Consider the following 16,351-nt stretch of genomic DNA (forward strand, 5'->3'; position numbering starts at 1 on the left):
CACACTTACCCACACACACATGCAAACATACTTACATACAGACATACAAATGCAGACATGCACACAACTAAGCTTACACAAGAACATAAGACGTAGGAGCAGGAGTGGGTCATTTGGTCCCTCGAGCCTGCTCCGCCATTCAATAAGATCATGGCTGATCTGATCTTGGCCTCAACTCCACTTCCCTGCCCGCTCCCCATAACCCTTGACTCCCTTACCATTCAAAAATCTGTCTATCTCCACCTTAAATATATTCAATGACCCAGCCTCCACAGCTCTCTGGGGAAGAGAATTCCAAAGATTCACGACCCTCTGAGAGAAGACATTTTTCCTCATTTCCGTTTTAAATGGGTGCCCCCTTATTCTGAAATTATGCCCCCCTAGTTCTAGATTCCCCCACGAGGGGAAACATCCTCTCTGCATCTACCCTGTCGAGCCCCATCAGATTCTTATAAGTTTCAATAAGATCCCCTCTCGTTCTTCTAAACCCCAATGAGTATAGGCCCAACCTGCTCAACCTTTCCTCATAAGACAACCCCTTCATCTCCGGAATCAACCCCGTGAACCTTCTCTGAACTGCCTCCAATGCAAGTATATCCTTCCTTAAATAAGGAGACCAAAACTGTACGCAGTACTCCAGGTGTGGTCTCACCAATGTCCTGTACAGTTGTAACAGGACTTCCCTACTTTTATACTCCATTCCCTTTGCAATAAAGGCCAACATTCCAGTTGACTTCCTAATTACTTGCTGTACCTGCATGCTAACTTTTTGTGATTCATGTACAAGGTCCCCTACATCCCTCTGTACTTCAGCATTTTGTAATCTCTCACCATTTAAATAATAATTTGCTTTATTATTTTTCCTACCAAAGTGGATAACCTCGCATTTTCCCACATTATACTCCATAATGCTGCCAGATTTTTGCCCACTCACTTAGCCTATCTATATCCCTTTGGAGGGATTTGCTTTCCCACCTATCTTTGTATCATCAGCAAATTTGGCTACATTACACTCGGTCCCTTCATCCAAGTCATTAATATAGATTGTAAATAGTTGAGGCCCCAGCACTGATCCCTGCGGTACCCCACTAGTTACAGTTTGCCAACCTGAAAATGACCCATTTATCCCGACTCTCTGTTTTCTGTCAGTTAGCCAATCCTCTATCCATCCATGCTAATATATTACCCCCAACCCCATGAGCTCTTATCTTGTGCAGTAACCTTTTATGTGGCACCTTATCGAATGCCTTCAGGAAATCCAAATACATGACATCTACTGGTTCCCCTTCAGAGGCATACCTGGCAGCCACCTGAAATAAGATTTAGGCTCCTTGAATGTACTAAAAAGGGGCCTCACACTTGTTTCAAGACCCAAACCGGAAATTGGTTTACACTGAATGCAGCAGGCATCGGGCCTGTCACGTGCAGGATTAATAGGTCTAGATACGGCCTAAAAATATGACGGGAAGTAAGGTTTTATAGACAGGAAGTGCATGATGATGGAAGAGTTTTAGGGGGGAAAATTTGGTTGCTTTGCCCCTCCCGTTAGCGGGCGCTAACGGGGCGCAAGGCAACTTGCGCCTGGGCGCGGTGCCGCCAATGCCTCCCACAGAATTCAGCGGGAGGTTAGCGGTGGCGGTAAACGTCATTGCCGTGCACAACGCCCTGCTCGCGCCCCGGCCACGAATTCGGTAGCGCCCCCTGACTTACCGCTGGACGCTATGTCCGACGGGGTATGGGGGTCCTACCTGCGGCCGGGGTGGTGCTATTTAAAGGCGGAGTGCAGGCGGCCATTTTTGTTGCTGGCCGCCCGCCAGCAGCTGCCTCTGCTACCGTCCCTGGCCTCCTGACCCACCCCGGGGGAGTGCCGGCTGCGCTCCATGAGTCCGGCACTTCTCTTGAGTGCTGGGCTCTTTTGCCAGCACTCCTGATCCCCGGTGGCCCAGCTGGGCCCCGGGTCGCGCTGCGCAAGGCCCCTCCCGTTTAAGGAGAGGAAGGCCTGCAATACCGTGGCGCAACGTGCCGCAGCGCGTGGCGCTGAGGCACGTAGCGCCGCAATATTCCCTCGCAGCACCCCAAGAGGGAGGTGGGGCGTTTCCAGTAGCGCTTTGTTTCCCTCTTGGGGTGCTACCACTCAATTTCGGCCGCTGTGGCGCTAATTTTTCTGGGGCGCTAAAAGTAACTCCCCGGCAAAGTTAGCGCGACTCAATTTTTCCCCCTTAATATATTAATGGCCCAGAAATTCGGGTCCGAGGCTTCCCGCGGGTGCAAGCCTCCGACCTGCACTTACCATGCGCGCCGGCCGTTGAGCTGTGGGCCCGCGTGGGATTCCGATCCTGGGCCTCCTCCAACTGCCGGCGCGCAGTGCTTGCGTATCCCAGGGGCGCGGTTAGTTCGATGCATCCCCTGGGATCACGTGGGCCATGGAGAGCCAATGGTAGCAGGGAATGCTTCATTCATAAGTTTGACAGGAAGAGCTGTCAAACCTATAAATACTATAAGCCCCAAAACATAGCTAAAAGTTCAAATAATTTTTTTTTTTAATCCCATTTTTAACGTACCTATAAATTACATGAAATAACTATTTTAAACAATAATTTAAATTTTGGAAAAAATTAATTACATTTTCTAACGGGGCTAAAAATAAACTTACCTTTCTTTAAAGTATTTAAAAATAATAAACCTGTGGAAAAAATGTTTTAATTTTAATTAATTCACCACTTACCTTGTTAAAAGCAGGCAGAGAACCCTGCAAAAAAAAGTAAGTTCGATGCGCACGCGCTGCCTCTCCGGCGCACGTGTTCCACCTGTCAACCCCTTCTTTCAAGGGAACGGAAGTTCTGGTTTCCCGCGCATGCGCAGTCATGCACGAAACCGGCACTTTCGTTGGGCTTACGCATGAGTACCCATTGCTCACGCGTTGGGACCCGAATTTCTGGGCCATTATAGATAGATGAGTTAAGTGTCAGTCATTTTGATGATGTCCGAGATTGTTTCCAATTTTACCCTCATAAGTAAGGGTTTATCACAGCTGGATGGAAAGATAATTAAACTGAAAACCCCCTTAAGCGCAGAGAGTTACAAACCGTTAACAAACATCCATCGCACCCTTTTATTCTCTCGACCGGCTTGTTTACCTTGGGAATGAAATATCCTCTGAGGTGTGTTTCGACAATATTTGCACGGCTAATCACTGGAATGACACAAGCAAATCTCAGGACCTCGTGTATAACAGCGTTGGTATAGGGCAGGTTCTGTCGATCTTCCATTCTCGGAGAGCGGTCAGTTCCAATCACCCTATCGATTTCTTCCTGAACTCTCTCTAAAAGGCAAACCAGTAGCACTAAATTGTTATATTACAACCTAAACAATAGTAAAGAAAAGGTGACGAGGCCTTTACCCCAGGAGCCTGGTTCCTTCCCACGGCGACATAGGTACAGGAGGAGGCCATTCAGCCCCTCTAGCCTGATCCTCCATTCAGTTAGATTATGGCTAATCTGTACCTCAACCCCTCATCCTCTTGTCCCACCCTCTCGTCCTACTGGATAACCTGTTCGGGAATTAAAATTACCCTAATCCATAACTTTCCTCCTCGATTTTGAAGTGAGTGTTTAAATAATTAAATGAAGTGAAATTTGTTGAATACTTACTCTGAATCTCTGGGTATTTCACCATGAGGAGGAGACCCCAGCGAAGGCTGGTAGAAGTGGTATCTATTCCAGCACCAAACAGTTCTAATACCACCATTAACAAATTTTTGTCGTGGAAATAAGATCCTGGATTTCCTGCTTCCTACAGACGAGAATTGAAAGGTGAATAATTAGATTTCAACAGAACTGTCCTTTTATGCAGCTGGAATCAGTTAAAGCGACCCTGAAAATATTGGATTGTCCTAAAAACCCAACTGGTTCACTAATGACCTTTGGGGGAGGAAACCTGCTGTCCTTACCTGGTCTGGCCTACATGTGACTCCACATATGACTCCCACACCAACCTGGTTGACTCTTAACTGCCCTCCGAAGCAGCCTAGAAAGACATCCTCCTTGGATATGGGAGTGGTGCCAGAGGACTAGAGGACTGCAAGTGCTACACCCTTGTTCAAAAAGGGGAGTGGGATAAACCCAGCACAAGGAGGAGGGAGGGTTCAGATAAGGGTAAATTTATACATCTGAAGAGAAAAGCCTTGGCTGTAGAGCAGGGTAGTGATTTGGGTAAAATCAAGAAGATTGTGTCAGGAAGGAACAGAGAGTTTATACAGTGGAGCTCCCCAGGGGTTGTTGTTAGGACCACTGCTCTATTTGGAATACATTAATGACCTGGACTTGGGTATAAAGGGCGTAATTTCACAGTTTGCAGATGATACAAAACTTGGAAATGTAATAAACAATGAGGAGGGTAGTAACAGACTTCAGGAGGACACAGACAGACTGGTGAAATGGGCAGACAGGCGGCAAATGAAATTTAACACAGAAAAGTGTAAAGTCATACATTTTGGTAGGAAGTATGAAGAGAAGCAATGAACTAAATGGTTGAAATAAAGAGTAGATTTGCCTTTCTAATCTAGGCTTTATTAACTTTAAAAATCCAGTAGCACATCTTTCAACACCAGTCTCCAACCATGACTGGAGAGAACTGAATTTAAGATGGCCACCACAAATCACCTGACATCCACTACCAATGAGTTTACAGCATATATCTCAAGGTAGAAACAAACAACCAATTACAATACTTCTTACTAACACAGAGAACAACCACCCCATTCACCAATCACAATACTTCTTATTAAACATAGGAAATAATCACCACAATGGTACAACTTTAAAGGGGGTGCAGGAACAGAGAGACCTGGGGGTGTATGTACACAAATCTATGAAGGTGGCAGGACAAGTTGAGAAGGCGGTTAAAGAAGCATACGGGATCCTTGGCTTTGTTAATGGAGGAATAGGCCTCGATTTTAATGGAAGAGGCGGGATGGAGTCGGGGTTGCCTTGTGGGCGGGTTTCGGACCCGCTGCCGGTTTCAGACGCTCCCAGTGTCCCATTTTGATTTAATTGGACCAATTAGTCCCGTCATGCGTGCTGCAATGACTGGGAGCGGGTCTGTTGGTCTGCACTGATGAGGCTATTGCTGCACTTGTTTTTAAGGGCTCCATGTAGCTTCAGCCTCTCATTTCTCGTTCCTGCTGCAGCTTGAATGGGCCAAGGTGAACATGAGTGCTGCAAAATCTAAGGCTGCTCCCCGATTCAGTGAGGACTCCCTGCAAGCTCTTGTGCTGGGAGTAAGACAACGCAGGGTGATTCTGTGCCCTCCCGATGGCCGGAGGATCCTCCTCAGCAGACAAAGGCTGCCTGGCTGGAGATTGCTGAGGAGGTAAGCGCAAGGTCACTATATTCACGCACCTGGCTGCAGTGCTGAAAATTCAATGATCTCCTGCAAACATCAAAAGTGAGTATCACATCACACTTACCTTCAACATGCTTCCCTTCACTTCTCATCACCAGCACTCTGCATTGTCAACCTGCTCCTTACTTCCCTTGCACCCTCACCTCTCTATCTCTCCCTCTGTACTGAATCACTTCACCATCCTACTATGCAGCCCTCACACGCGCTCTCACTGTTTTGCAATGACAACAACTGACAACGCACAGGGAGGCAGCTTCCTCTTGCAACCTCATCTTGGTCTTCCTCTAAGGTTCTAGGTTTTGGATTCATCGCACTCACTCCATTACTCTCGCTGAAACTCCACTTGTGTCCCTCCTTGCAGGAGAAGCTAGCCCACAATAAGAGGCAGAGAACACAGACAGGAGGAGGCCCACCATCCCTGGCCACATTAACAAACGCTGAGGAGGCTGCTCACGACATCGTGGGAGGTGGCGAGAAGCTGGAAGTGGGGGACGGAGAGACAGACGCAGTTGAGGAAGCTGGTGACAGAATGCTTTTTCATCCCTCGCATTTAAAATTCATGATTGACTGCAATGGCATGTGATGTTCATAGAGATTGGCTTCTGATCATCTGCACAAAAGAATGTGTCTACTACCTGAAAATCTGATGTCTAACTCATGCCTTTACTCTCTCACAGGACCATCGAGAGCCACCCTCCCCACTGTCCAGGAGGAAGAGCCGGACCACTCGTCAGAGGAACCTGGAGCCTCTGAGGGAGCAGCGTCACCGGAACTCAGCGCACCCAGCACTAGCGCAGCAACGCACACCTCGGTGGGTCCTTCGCGACATAGAGTAGAGTTGTCACCTGGTGTATCACAGCTCCCAAGTGAGCATCAGCAGATGGTGGAGACAGCGACAGCAGTGGAGAGTCCTGGTCGGAGGTCGCAGGACTCTCCTAGCTCTGCCCAGCTGCATGCAGACGCTGTGCCTCTGGGGCCATCCAGAAAGAGAGCGGTGCTGGAACTCTAGGAACAAGTGCAGGAGTCTCTGACAGGGTTTGCATCCAGGGTAACTGCGAGTGTGCAGCGAATGGAGGAGTCCATCTCTAACATGTGGAGGCAATGGCACATGAATGTTCTGCCGTGGAGTGGGTGGCAACTGCCATGGAGGACAAACATGGTGACTCTTCAAAATAGATTGTCTGCAATGGAAGAGAGATGGGCATCTATTGAGGAGAGACACCAGAGCTTCATGGATGTCCTTGTTATGAGGACTGTCAGTACAGAGACGGTTCCTCATGGCCTCGCTGATGTGCAGAAAGGTGCTCTCCAGCCACTTGCTAGCACTGAATTACGGCTGACCCATGAGAGGGATGTTGGTGGCAGGCAACATGGAAGTGTGGGCTCCTCTCCAAGCACTCACACAACCATGCCACTGCGGAGCCCTCGGTCAGAGCCCCACGCTCCACACCAAACTGAGATGGCCGTCTCAGGATGTCTTGCTGCAGTTGTACAGGGCCTTGGTGAGACCGCACCTTGAGTATTGTGTGCAGTTTTGGTCGCCTTATCTGAGGAAGGACGTTCTTGCCATGGAAGGAGCGCAGCGAAGATTCACCAGGCTGATACCTGGGATGCCAGGAATGACATATGAGGAGAGATTGTATCGATTGGGCTTATACTCACTGGAGTTTAGAAGATTGAGAGGGGATCTCATCGAAACCTATAAAATTCTGTCAGGCCTAGACAGACTAGATGCTGGAAGGATGTTCCCGATGGTTGGGGAGTCCAGGACCAGGGGTCATAATCTAAGGATAAGGGGTAGGACATTTAGGACTGAAATGAGGAGGAATTTCTTCACCCAGAGAGTGGTGAACCTGTGGAATTCTCTGCCACAGAGGGCAGTGGAGGCCAGTTCATTAAATATATTCAAGAAAGAGTTGGATATATTTCTTAAGGCTAAAGGGATCAAGGGATATGGGGAGAAGGCAGGGACAGGGTACTGAATTTGGATGATCAGCCATGATCTCATTGAATGGCGGGGCAGGCTCGAAGGGCCGAATGGCCTACTCCTGCTCCTATCTTCTATGTTTCTATGTTTCAGCCCCTGCACAGCCACAGGAAGAGCAGACTGTGGAGGTGATCTCCCAGGCTCCCAAACCCAGAGGACGCCCGCCAAAGGCGTCTAAACAGACGCAGCATCAAAGGTGCCTCTACGTCTGCTGAAGCCACAGGGGAAGCACCACGTAGAAGCTCGCATAAGAGGAAGTTAACACACAAATAGTCACAAGGGTAGTCACATGGGTGTTATATTGTGCTGTAAATTATCGAGTGTCCTCCTTTTGTGATGTCATTAAACAAAAGTGATGGCAAAGAGTTGAGGTTCTGGTCTGTGTGTTCTGGGAAATGGAAGTTGCACAGTGAGGGCTCATGGCTAATTTCATTTATAATGATGGTGGTGACAGTGATCAGAAAGCACCGTTTATTGGACAGATGATGTATGGTGTGTTAAGAATCTCAACCATATCTTCATCTCCATCTGCCATCCACCTGTGTTTGAAGCGTAAGCTTACGCGAATCTGGCATCAATGAGTGCATCCCTTGTCTGACAGCCAGCAATGTGGTTGCATTGGCCACATCCGGACCCGCAAGAGCTACGGCACAGTAGATTACCGCAGGATGAAGGAGTCATGGCAACTGCCAGGGTACTTTGTACAAACATGCATGATGATCTTCCTGTGGTTACACACCAGCTGGACATTCGGGGAGTGAAATCCCTTGTGGTTAACAAATACAGCTGGGTTGTGATGGGGGCCCTAATGGCTACATGTGTGCAGTCTATGACGCCCTGCACCATTGGAAAGCCTGCCATATTTGCTAAGCCAACAGCACGCGCGGTCACACTGAGGAGAAGTGGATGTAATTGTACGACTTTGCAAAGGGAGCATCGGTGACCTGCGTGATGCAGATGTGTGCGGCCGACTGGGAGGTGCCACTGATGCCTGCAGCTGATCCCTGGAAGGAAGGAGCCCAAAGCAAAGAAGTTTATAGCGGTGGTGATTTTGACAGCCATTGGTAAGGAGTGTCCACACGCTCCAGGTGTTGGTGCAGCATTGCTCAGATGTCAGCGACTACGTCTCTCGAAAATCTCAGCCTCCTTTGGCACTGCTGCTCAGTCATGCTGAGGAAGCTGATCCTCGGCCTGTAAACCCTGTGTTGTGGGTATCTCCTGCGGCGAGGTGCAGCCCTGCACTGAAGCCCTCTGCCCTGTGCAGCACCAGGTGGGTGAGGAGGAGGTTGGCACTCCTGGTGCTGGTGCTGCTGTTGTGGCTGGTTGTGCTGTTGCCACAGCTGCTCTTCCTCAAAATCTGATGACCAGGATGAGAGGCGTGTAAATGGTTCCCATATTGTTGCTATAGATTTCAGTTCAGGAAAGAAGCTTGAAGCACACAGTCAAAGTGGCCTGAGGATATTCCAAACAGGTGACACTGCAGATGGCTCTCAGCTTGAACACTCACATAGAAACATAGAAACATAGAAGATAGGAGCAGGAGTAGGCCATTCGGCCCCTCGAGCCTGCTCCGCCATTCAATGCGATCATGGCTGATCATCCAAATTCAGTACCCTGTCCCTGCTTTCTCCCCATATCCCTTGATCCCTTTAGCCTTAAGAAATATACCCAACTCCTTCTTGAATATATTTAATGAATTGGCCTCAATTGCCTTCTGTGGTAGAGAATTCCACAGGTTCACCACTCTCTGGGTGAAGAAATTCCTCCTCATCTCTGTCCTAAATGGCTTACCCCTTATCCTTAGTCTGTGACCGCTGGTTCTGGACTCCCCGACCATCGGGAACATCCTCCCTGCATCTAGTCTGTCTAGTCCTGTCAGAATTTTATAAGTTTCAATGAGATCCCCTCTCATTCTTCTAAACTCCAGCGAGTACAAGCCCAATCGACCCAATCTCTCCTCATACGTCATTCCTGCCATCCCAGGTATCAGCCTGGTGAATCTTCGCTGCACTCCCTCCATGGCAAGAACATCCTTCCTCAGATAAGGCGACCAAAACTGCACACAATACTCAAGATGTGGTCTCACCAAGGCTCTGTACAACTCACAAGTTCAGTAGAGTGGCAAAATCTTTGCCAAAAATCAACCAACAAAGTTGTGGCATTTTAATGTCAGCCATGTTGCAGGAGCGCTTTTAAGCTGCTGTAGCAACTGACAACAATTCATGACCTCGAGAAGCCTGACTCATTGCAGCTGGCGTGTTTCTCGGAAGACGGGGAACAGGGGCAAAATGCACCAAAATCGGAAACCCCTATTAAAATAGGATTAGAAAGGCAGTTAACAAGTTGTTAACTCCTTAAGTGCCTTCTCGCTGTTTGGTGTCTGGTCAGTTTGGCAGCGGCTGACCCGACACTTGCGAAAAAAGCGTGGAGGCAGGATGGAGGCTGGTTCGCATCCTGCCGGCAGTTTTTCCAATTTTCGCTGCGACCCGCTTCCAAACCCGCCCTCTCAGCTGAATTAAAATCATGGCCATAGTATACAAAAGCAAGGTAGTTATGTTAAACCTTCATAAAACACTGGTTAGGCCTCAGTTGGAGTATTGTGTTCAATTCTGGGCCCCACACTTTAGGAAGGATGTCAAGGCCTTGGAGAGGGTGCAGCAGAGATTTACTAGAATACTAGGTACTTCAGTTATGTAAAGAGACTGGAGAAGCTGGGGTTGTTCTCCTTAGAGCTGGGAAGGTTAAGAGGAGATTTGATTGAGGTGCTCAAAATCATGAACGGTTTTGGAGGAAGTGCTTCAGTTGGACGAAGGGTCGGTAACCAGAGGACACAGATTTAACGTGATTAGCAAAAGAACCAGAGGCGACATGAGGAAGCATTTTTTTTTACACAGCGAGTTGTTGTGATCTGGAATGCACTGCCTGAAAGGGTGGTGGAAGCAGATTCAATAGTAAAATTCAAAAGAGAATTCAATCACTACTTGAAGGGAAAAAGTTAAAGGTCTACGGGAAAAGGGCAGGGAAGGCGAAGTAATTGGATGGTTCTAGCAAAGAGCTGGCACAGGCACGATGGGTAGAATGGCCCCTTCTGTGCTGTACCAATCTCTGATTCTATGACGCTCTGCTGTATCATACCAGGGCAACTAGGGATGGGCAATAAATGCCGGCCTTGCTAGCGACACCCACATGCCGAGAATCAATTGAAAAAACACCTAGAGAAGCATAGGTAGCATTAGTTCACATCAAAGTGTATCTTAAGATGCACATGCCAGTAATAATAGATACTTGTGGAATAGTACACATTGGCCCAGAAATTCGGGTCTCCACGGGTGAGTACGCACGGGGTACTCACCCGTAGGCCCAATGGAAGTGCCGGTTGTAATGATATCAGCAAATAGAGATGGTATTTGCCTGTTCGATTATGATGCCTTAATAGCATGTTTGCAGGTATTGATTACTTATGCCTGACCAGCAGAGGTCATGTGAAAGACAAGCAGTTTGGGTTTAGTTTCAGTTTCGTTCTAGATGCATCACTAGCATAATGGTGTCTCCTGAATGCTGTATAAAGAGTTGAACAGACTTTAGATTAAAACTCATTCTCTTTCATAAATGTCTCATCATTGAACCCACAAAGAAATCTATACATGGTGTCAGAAGTGATTGAAAGAGATGAAGAGAAAATATCTGAAGTTAAATCAGCTCTCCACAAATTAGCAAGCCAAAAGAGAACATCGTTGCTTACCATTAGAGAATAGCTAACGAAGTGAAAAAATGGAAGGTTTACACCCACCGGCGACGCTTCAGTTGACAGGTAATGTGGCTGAAAATTGGAGGAGATTCAAACAACGTGTAGAGTTGTATTTAGCGGCAATCGGAGCTGACGAGAAAAGTGATAATAAGAAATCGTCAGTGTTCTTACATGTCGTGGGTAATGAAGCGCTGGAGGTATATAATAACTTCACATTCGCTGTTGATGGAGACAAAATGAAGCTAGATAAAATAATGGAACAGTTTGAGGCCTACTGCATACCTAAACGTAACGTGACGTTTGAGAGGCACAGATTTTTCACATGTGTACAGAAAACGGGTGAGACTATTGATCAGTATGTGACTGAACTGATAAACAGAAGCAAATCGTGTGAATTTGGGGGACTGACAGACTTGCTGATAAAAGACAGACTGGTGTGTGGTATTCCAGATAATGGTCTAAGGGAAAGACTGCTAAGAGAGCAAGATCTAGACCTGGGAAAAGCCATAGCACTGTGTAGGGCTACAGAGACTGTGAAGTTGCAGGCAAAGGAGCTGTTCAGTGACAATAGCTGCAACGTGGATGCAGTGAGTAAGAACGGACACAAACCGTTTAACAAAAAGAGCGCCAATGTGAAAAAAGAGGCGTGGCCAGCGAACGAAAATGAAAGGGACAATCGAAAGTCATGTAGTCGATGCGGTACACAGCATCCACCAAAAAAGTGTCCAGCATATGGTAAAACATGCAATAGTTGCAACAAGAACAACCATTATGCCCATTGCTGTAAGAACCAAATGCAACAAAGCAAGGTCCATGCAGTAGATGAAAGCGAGATAGAGGAGTTCAATGTAGATGTTGTGTCTGAAAACAAAGAAGAAGAAAGAGACTGGATGTTGACACTAAAAGTGAATGACATACACATTCCATTTAAATTGGATACTGGAGCACAAGTTAATGTGATATCAGAGACTGATTTTAAGAAAATTAGACCCAGACCAAAGATACATGGAATAAAAGTGAAAGTGACAGGATACTCAGGTACTGATATACCAGTGAAAGGAAGATGCATTGTCAAAGTGACACACAAGAACAGAGAGCACACGCTAGCATTAATCGTGGTGCCAAAGGATGTGCAAGCCATACTAGGTTTAAAAGCCTGTGAGAGACTGAACCTGGTAAAGAGAGTCCTCGTTGTGGAAAGCGAAAGAGAGACAGTCTATGATGAACTGAATGTTGCGTACACACTGGGTAAGCTGATGTATACAGCAGACACGTTGTCCAGAGCTGTTGACCCAGGAGAGCCCGCAAACACAGTGAAAAGACTGAAGTACAAGGCAAAAGACAGTGGAACTGACTTCTACCAGAGCATGCTTGTATACCGCACAATGCTGCTCGAGTGTGGTATGTCACCAGCCCAACTCCTGATGGGACGTCGGCTAAGGTCAAACCTACCCATCCCGGAGAACCTCCTGAAAACAAAAGAGGGGGAGAAAGTGAGGAAGTTCAAAGAACAACAGAAAGAAAAGCAAAAGTACTACTATGACAGAGGAACACAAAACCTACCTGAACTCCACACTGGTGACCAAGTAAGGTTGAAAGACAAAACAAACACATGGACTCAGAAGGGAACTGTCCTGAGTGAAGTTCAACCAAGATCATACACCATTCAGACAGATGAGGGTGCTGTTCTGAGAAGAAATCGTCGAGATCTTCTCATGGGACCAGCCACAGCAGGTCGAGAGACTGATACTGTTGAACAACCTGATCCCACAGCTGAGAACACATCATCTGAGGCAACAACTCAGATTCAAGGACAATCAATCAGAAAATCCTCAAGACACGTGAAGCCTCCTGAGAGACTCATTGAGCAAATTTAAGGACTATTGTTATAGAAGGAAGTAATGTTATCTTATTCTTTCTTCAAGTTCTAGTGTATTTACATATTTCATGTGAACACACAAAGCAAGGTTAAAAAACCTTGATCATGATAATGATAATGTAAGTTCATTAAGTGTTACAGTTAAAATGCAGATTAGTACAAAGAAAACATGTTGTTAGTTAAAAGTAAAATACTTTTGTTTTAAGGAAAGGAGATGTAATGATATCAGCAAATAGAGATGGTATTTGCCTGTTCGATTATGATGCCTTAATAGCATGTTTGCAGGTATTGATTACTTATGCCTGACCAGCAGAGGTCATGTGAGAGACAAGCAGTTTGGGTTTAGTTTCAGTTTCGTTCTAGATGCATCACTAGCATAATGGTGTCTCCTGAATGCTGTATAAAGAGTTGAACAGACTTTAGATTAAAACTCATTCTCTTTCATAAATGTCTCATCATTGAACCCACAAAGAAATCTATACACCGGTTTCCTGCATGCACTGCGCATGCGCGGGAAACCGGCACTTCCGTTCCCCTGAAAGCAGGGGTTCAGAGTTTAAACACGTGCACAGGAGAGGCTGCACCTGCGCATCAAACTTGCGTTTTTTTATTGCAGGTTTCCACGCGAGGTTAACCCTGCAGGAATTACACATTTAAAAAGCAGGCATAAGGCCTGCTTTTTACAAGGTAAGTGGTGAATTAATTAAAATTATACATTTTTTCCACAGGTTTATTATTTTAAAATACTTTAAAGCAAGGTAAGTTTAATTTTAGCCCCGTTAGAAAATAAAATTATCTTTTTCAAAAATTTAAATTATTGTTCAAAATAGTTATTTCATGTAATTTATAGTTTATTTAAAAAATGTGATGTTTTTTTAAAATTTATTTGAAGATTTAGTGATGTTTTGGGGCCGTAGTATTTATACGTTTTGACAGCTCTTCCTGTCAAACTTATGAATGGAGCATTCCCTGCTCCGATTGGCTCCACATGGCCCACGTGATCCCAGGGGATGCATCGAACTAATTGCGCCCCTGGGATACGCAAGCACTGCGCGCCGGCAGCTGGACCAGGCCCCGGATTGGAATTCCACGGGGGCCCTCAGCTCAACGGCCGGCGCGCAAGGGAAGCCCCCGACCCGAATTTCTGGGCCAATGTATATCAGCTTGAGAAAGACGTGGCTTTGACTGAATAGAGTGCACAGTCTAGCAGTTCGAGCAACAGCAAAGCTCTACGATTTTAACTCGGGTTGGGGGTAGCCCAGGGCTGGAGCAATTAAGGCCTAGAAAGTCGATTGCGTAGCACCCATTGTTTGGGCTTTGTGGGCACCGTATCTAAATGTTGAGATGTGCCGCAAAGGTTACCACTCGCTGAATGTGCAGTTGGACCATGCTCAGCACATCATGATGGTGAATGTCTGGTATCCTGGCAGCAGTTATGATGCTTTCATTCTGCACCGGTTCACTGTTCCCGCAGTCTTTGAGCCACCAAGAAAAAACAGAGGCTGGCTGCTGGGCCACAAGGCAACAAGGGCTATCCGCTGACCACCTGGCTCGTGACTCCACTTTGCAATCCAACTACGCGTTGGCAGCATACGCACAATGAGAGCCATACTGCTTCATGGAATCTGATACAGCAGACCATTGGTGTCCTTAAACAATGCTCCCGCTGCATGGACCACTCTGGAGGAGCCCTGCAGTACTCACCAGAACCCTTCTCAAGATTCGGCATGGCCTGCTGTATGCGCCACAATCTTGCCATCGTGAAAGACCAGCTCTTGCCACCAGGCATACAGCGCCCAGCTGAGGAGGAAGCGGAAGAGGAGGAGGAAGAGGAGGGAGGAGGAAGTGGTAGGGAGGAGGCAACCCAAACAGCCCCTTTCTACTCGGGCTGACTGCAATCGACTGATCCGACTGCGAGTGAATGCAACCTCAATTCCCCATTCAACAATAGTCCCACACCTTACCTTCCCTGTTACTGATGAACACAGTGTCCTCTTGGTCACAATGCTGAAATAAAATCCACCACAAGAGAAACATTCCAATTCAACTTTATCCATTAATCCACCCAATATAACCTAACAAAGTCAACCAATCATTCTTGTGCATTCCCTTAGTGCCTGTCTTCAGTGCGCCTTTGCCTGTCGTAGTGCTACTATGAAGTGTTATCCCAATGGCTGCAGCATGACTGGTGCAAGGCTGCTTACTTTCAGTGGGGGTGACTGCAGATGGGGCTTGAGCACCTCTGGGCCCAGAAGGCCCACCTGTGGACTGCACCACCACAGCATGGGCGGCAGCAGTCTGGACTGGTTGGCTGACAAATGCAGTCATCCTGAGAGAGGACAGCAGGTTCGTCCACTACGGAGCCACTGCCACTCCCCTGGGGCGGCGCCTCAGCATTCTTAGCCATCTGTTGGAGGACAGATTGCTGGAATGCTGTGACACCGTGCAAGCCCCTTTGCACACTGGTAAACTCAGCCACGATGGGCAGCAGTCTGAGCTTGCATGGCAGCAAGCTGAGCTTGCATTACTTCAGTCTGTGCTTCCACTGCAGCACTCAGACGTAGGGTGGCTTACATAGAAACATAGAAGATAGGAGCAGGAGTAGGCCATTCGGCCCTCGAGCCTACTCCACCATTTAATGAGATCATGGCTGATCATCCAAATTCAGTACCCGGTCCCTGCTTTCTCCCCATACCCCTTGATCCCTTTAGCCTTAAGAAATATATCTAACTCCTTCTTGAATATATTTAATGAATTGGCCTCTACTGCCTTCTGTGGTAGAGAATTCCACAGGTTCACCACTCTCTGGGTGAAGAAATTCCTCCTCATTTCTGTCCTAAATGGCTTACCCCTTATCCTTAGTCTGTGACCCCTGGTTCTGGACTCCCCGACCATCGGGAACATCCTTCCTGCATCTAGTCTGTCTAGTCCTGTCAGAATTTTATAAGTTTCAATGAGATCCCCTCTCATTCTTCTAAACTCCAGTGAGTACAAGCCCAATCGACCCGATCTCTCCTCATACGTCATTCCTGCCATCCCAGGTATCAGTCTGGTGAATGTTCGCTGAACTCCTTCCATGGCAAGAACATCCTTCCTCAGATAAGGCGACCAAAACTGCACACAATATTCAAGGTGTGGTCTCACCAAGGCCCTGTACAACTGCAGCAAGACATCCTTGTTCCTGTACTCAAACCCTCTCGCTATGAAGGCCAACATACCATTTGCCTTCTTAACAGCCTGCTGCACCTGCATGCTTACCTTCAGCGACTGCTGCACAAGGACACCCAGGTCTCGTTGCACTTCCCCTTCTCCCAATCTATTGCCATTCAGATAA

At 47.1% G+C, this 16,351-nt stretch overlaps 1 protein-coding gene across 1 annotated transcript in view; it reads right to left on the minus strand.

Annotated features, from left to right (window-relative positions):
• The window catches only part of LOC147096471 (cytochrome P450 2K6-like), an 81,519-nt gene that overhangs the window by 13,528 nt on the left and 51,640 nt on the right, over positions 1–16,351 (minus strand). The window contains exons 6-7 of the mRNA XM_085975262.1: positions 3,651–3,792; positions 3,138–3,322 (exon numbers count right to left, since the gene is read on the minus strand). Coding sequence (XP_085831388.1) covers positions 3,138–3,322; positions 3,651–3,792 — 327 coding nt within the window. The remainder of the gene's footprint in view (positions 1–3,137; positions 3,323–3,650; positions 3,793–16,351) is intronic.

Source organism: Somniosus microcephalus, unplaced genomic scaffold (genome assembly GCF_052327205.1).
Source record: "Somniosus microcephalus isolate GS21.2 unplaced genomic scaffold, FLI_Smic_1.0 unresolved_chr1, whole genome shotgun sequence".
Classification (NCBI taxonomy): domain Eukaryota; kingdom Metazoa; phylum Chordata; class Chondrichthyes; order Squaliformes; family Somniosidae; genus Somniosus; species Somniosus microcephalus.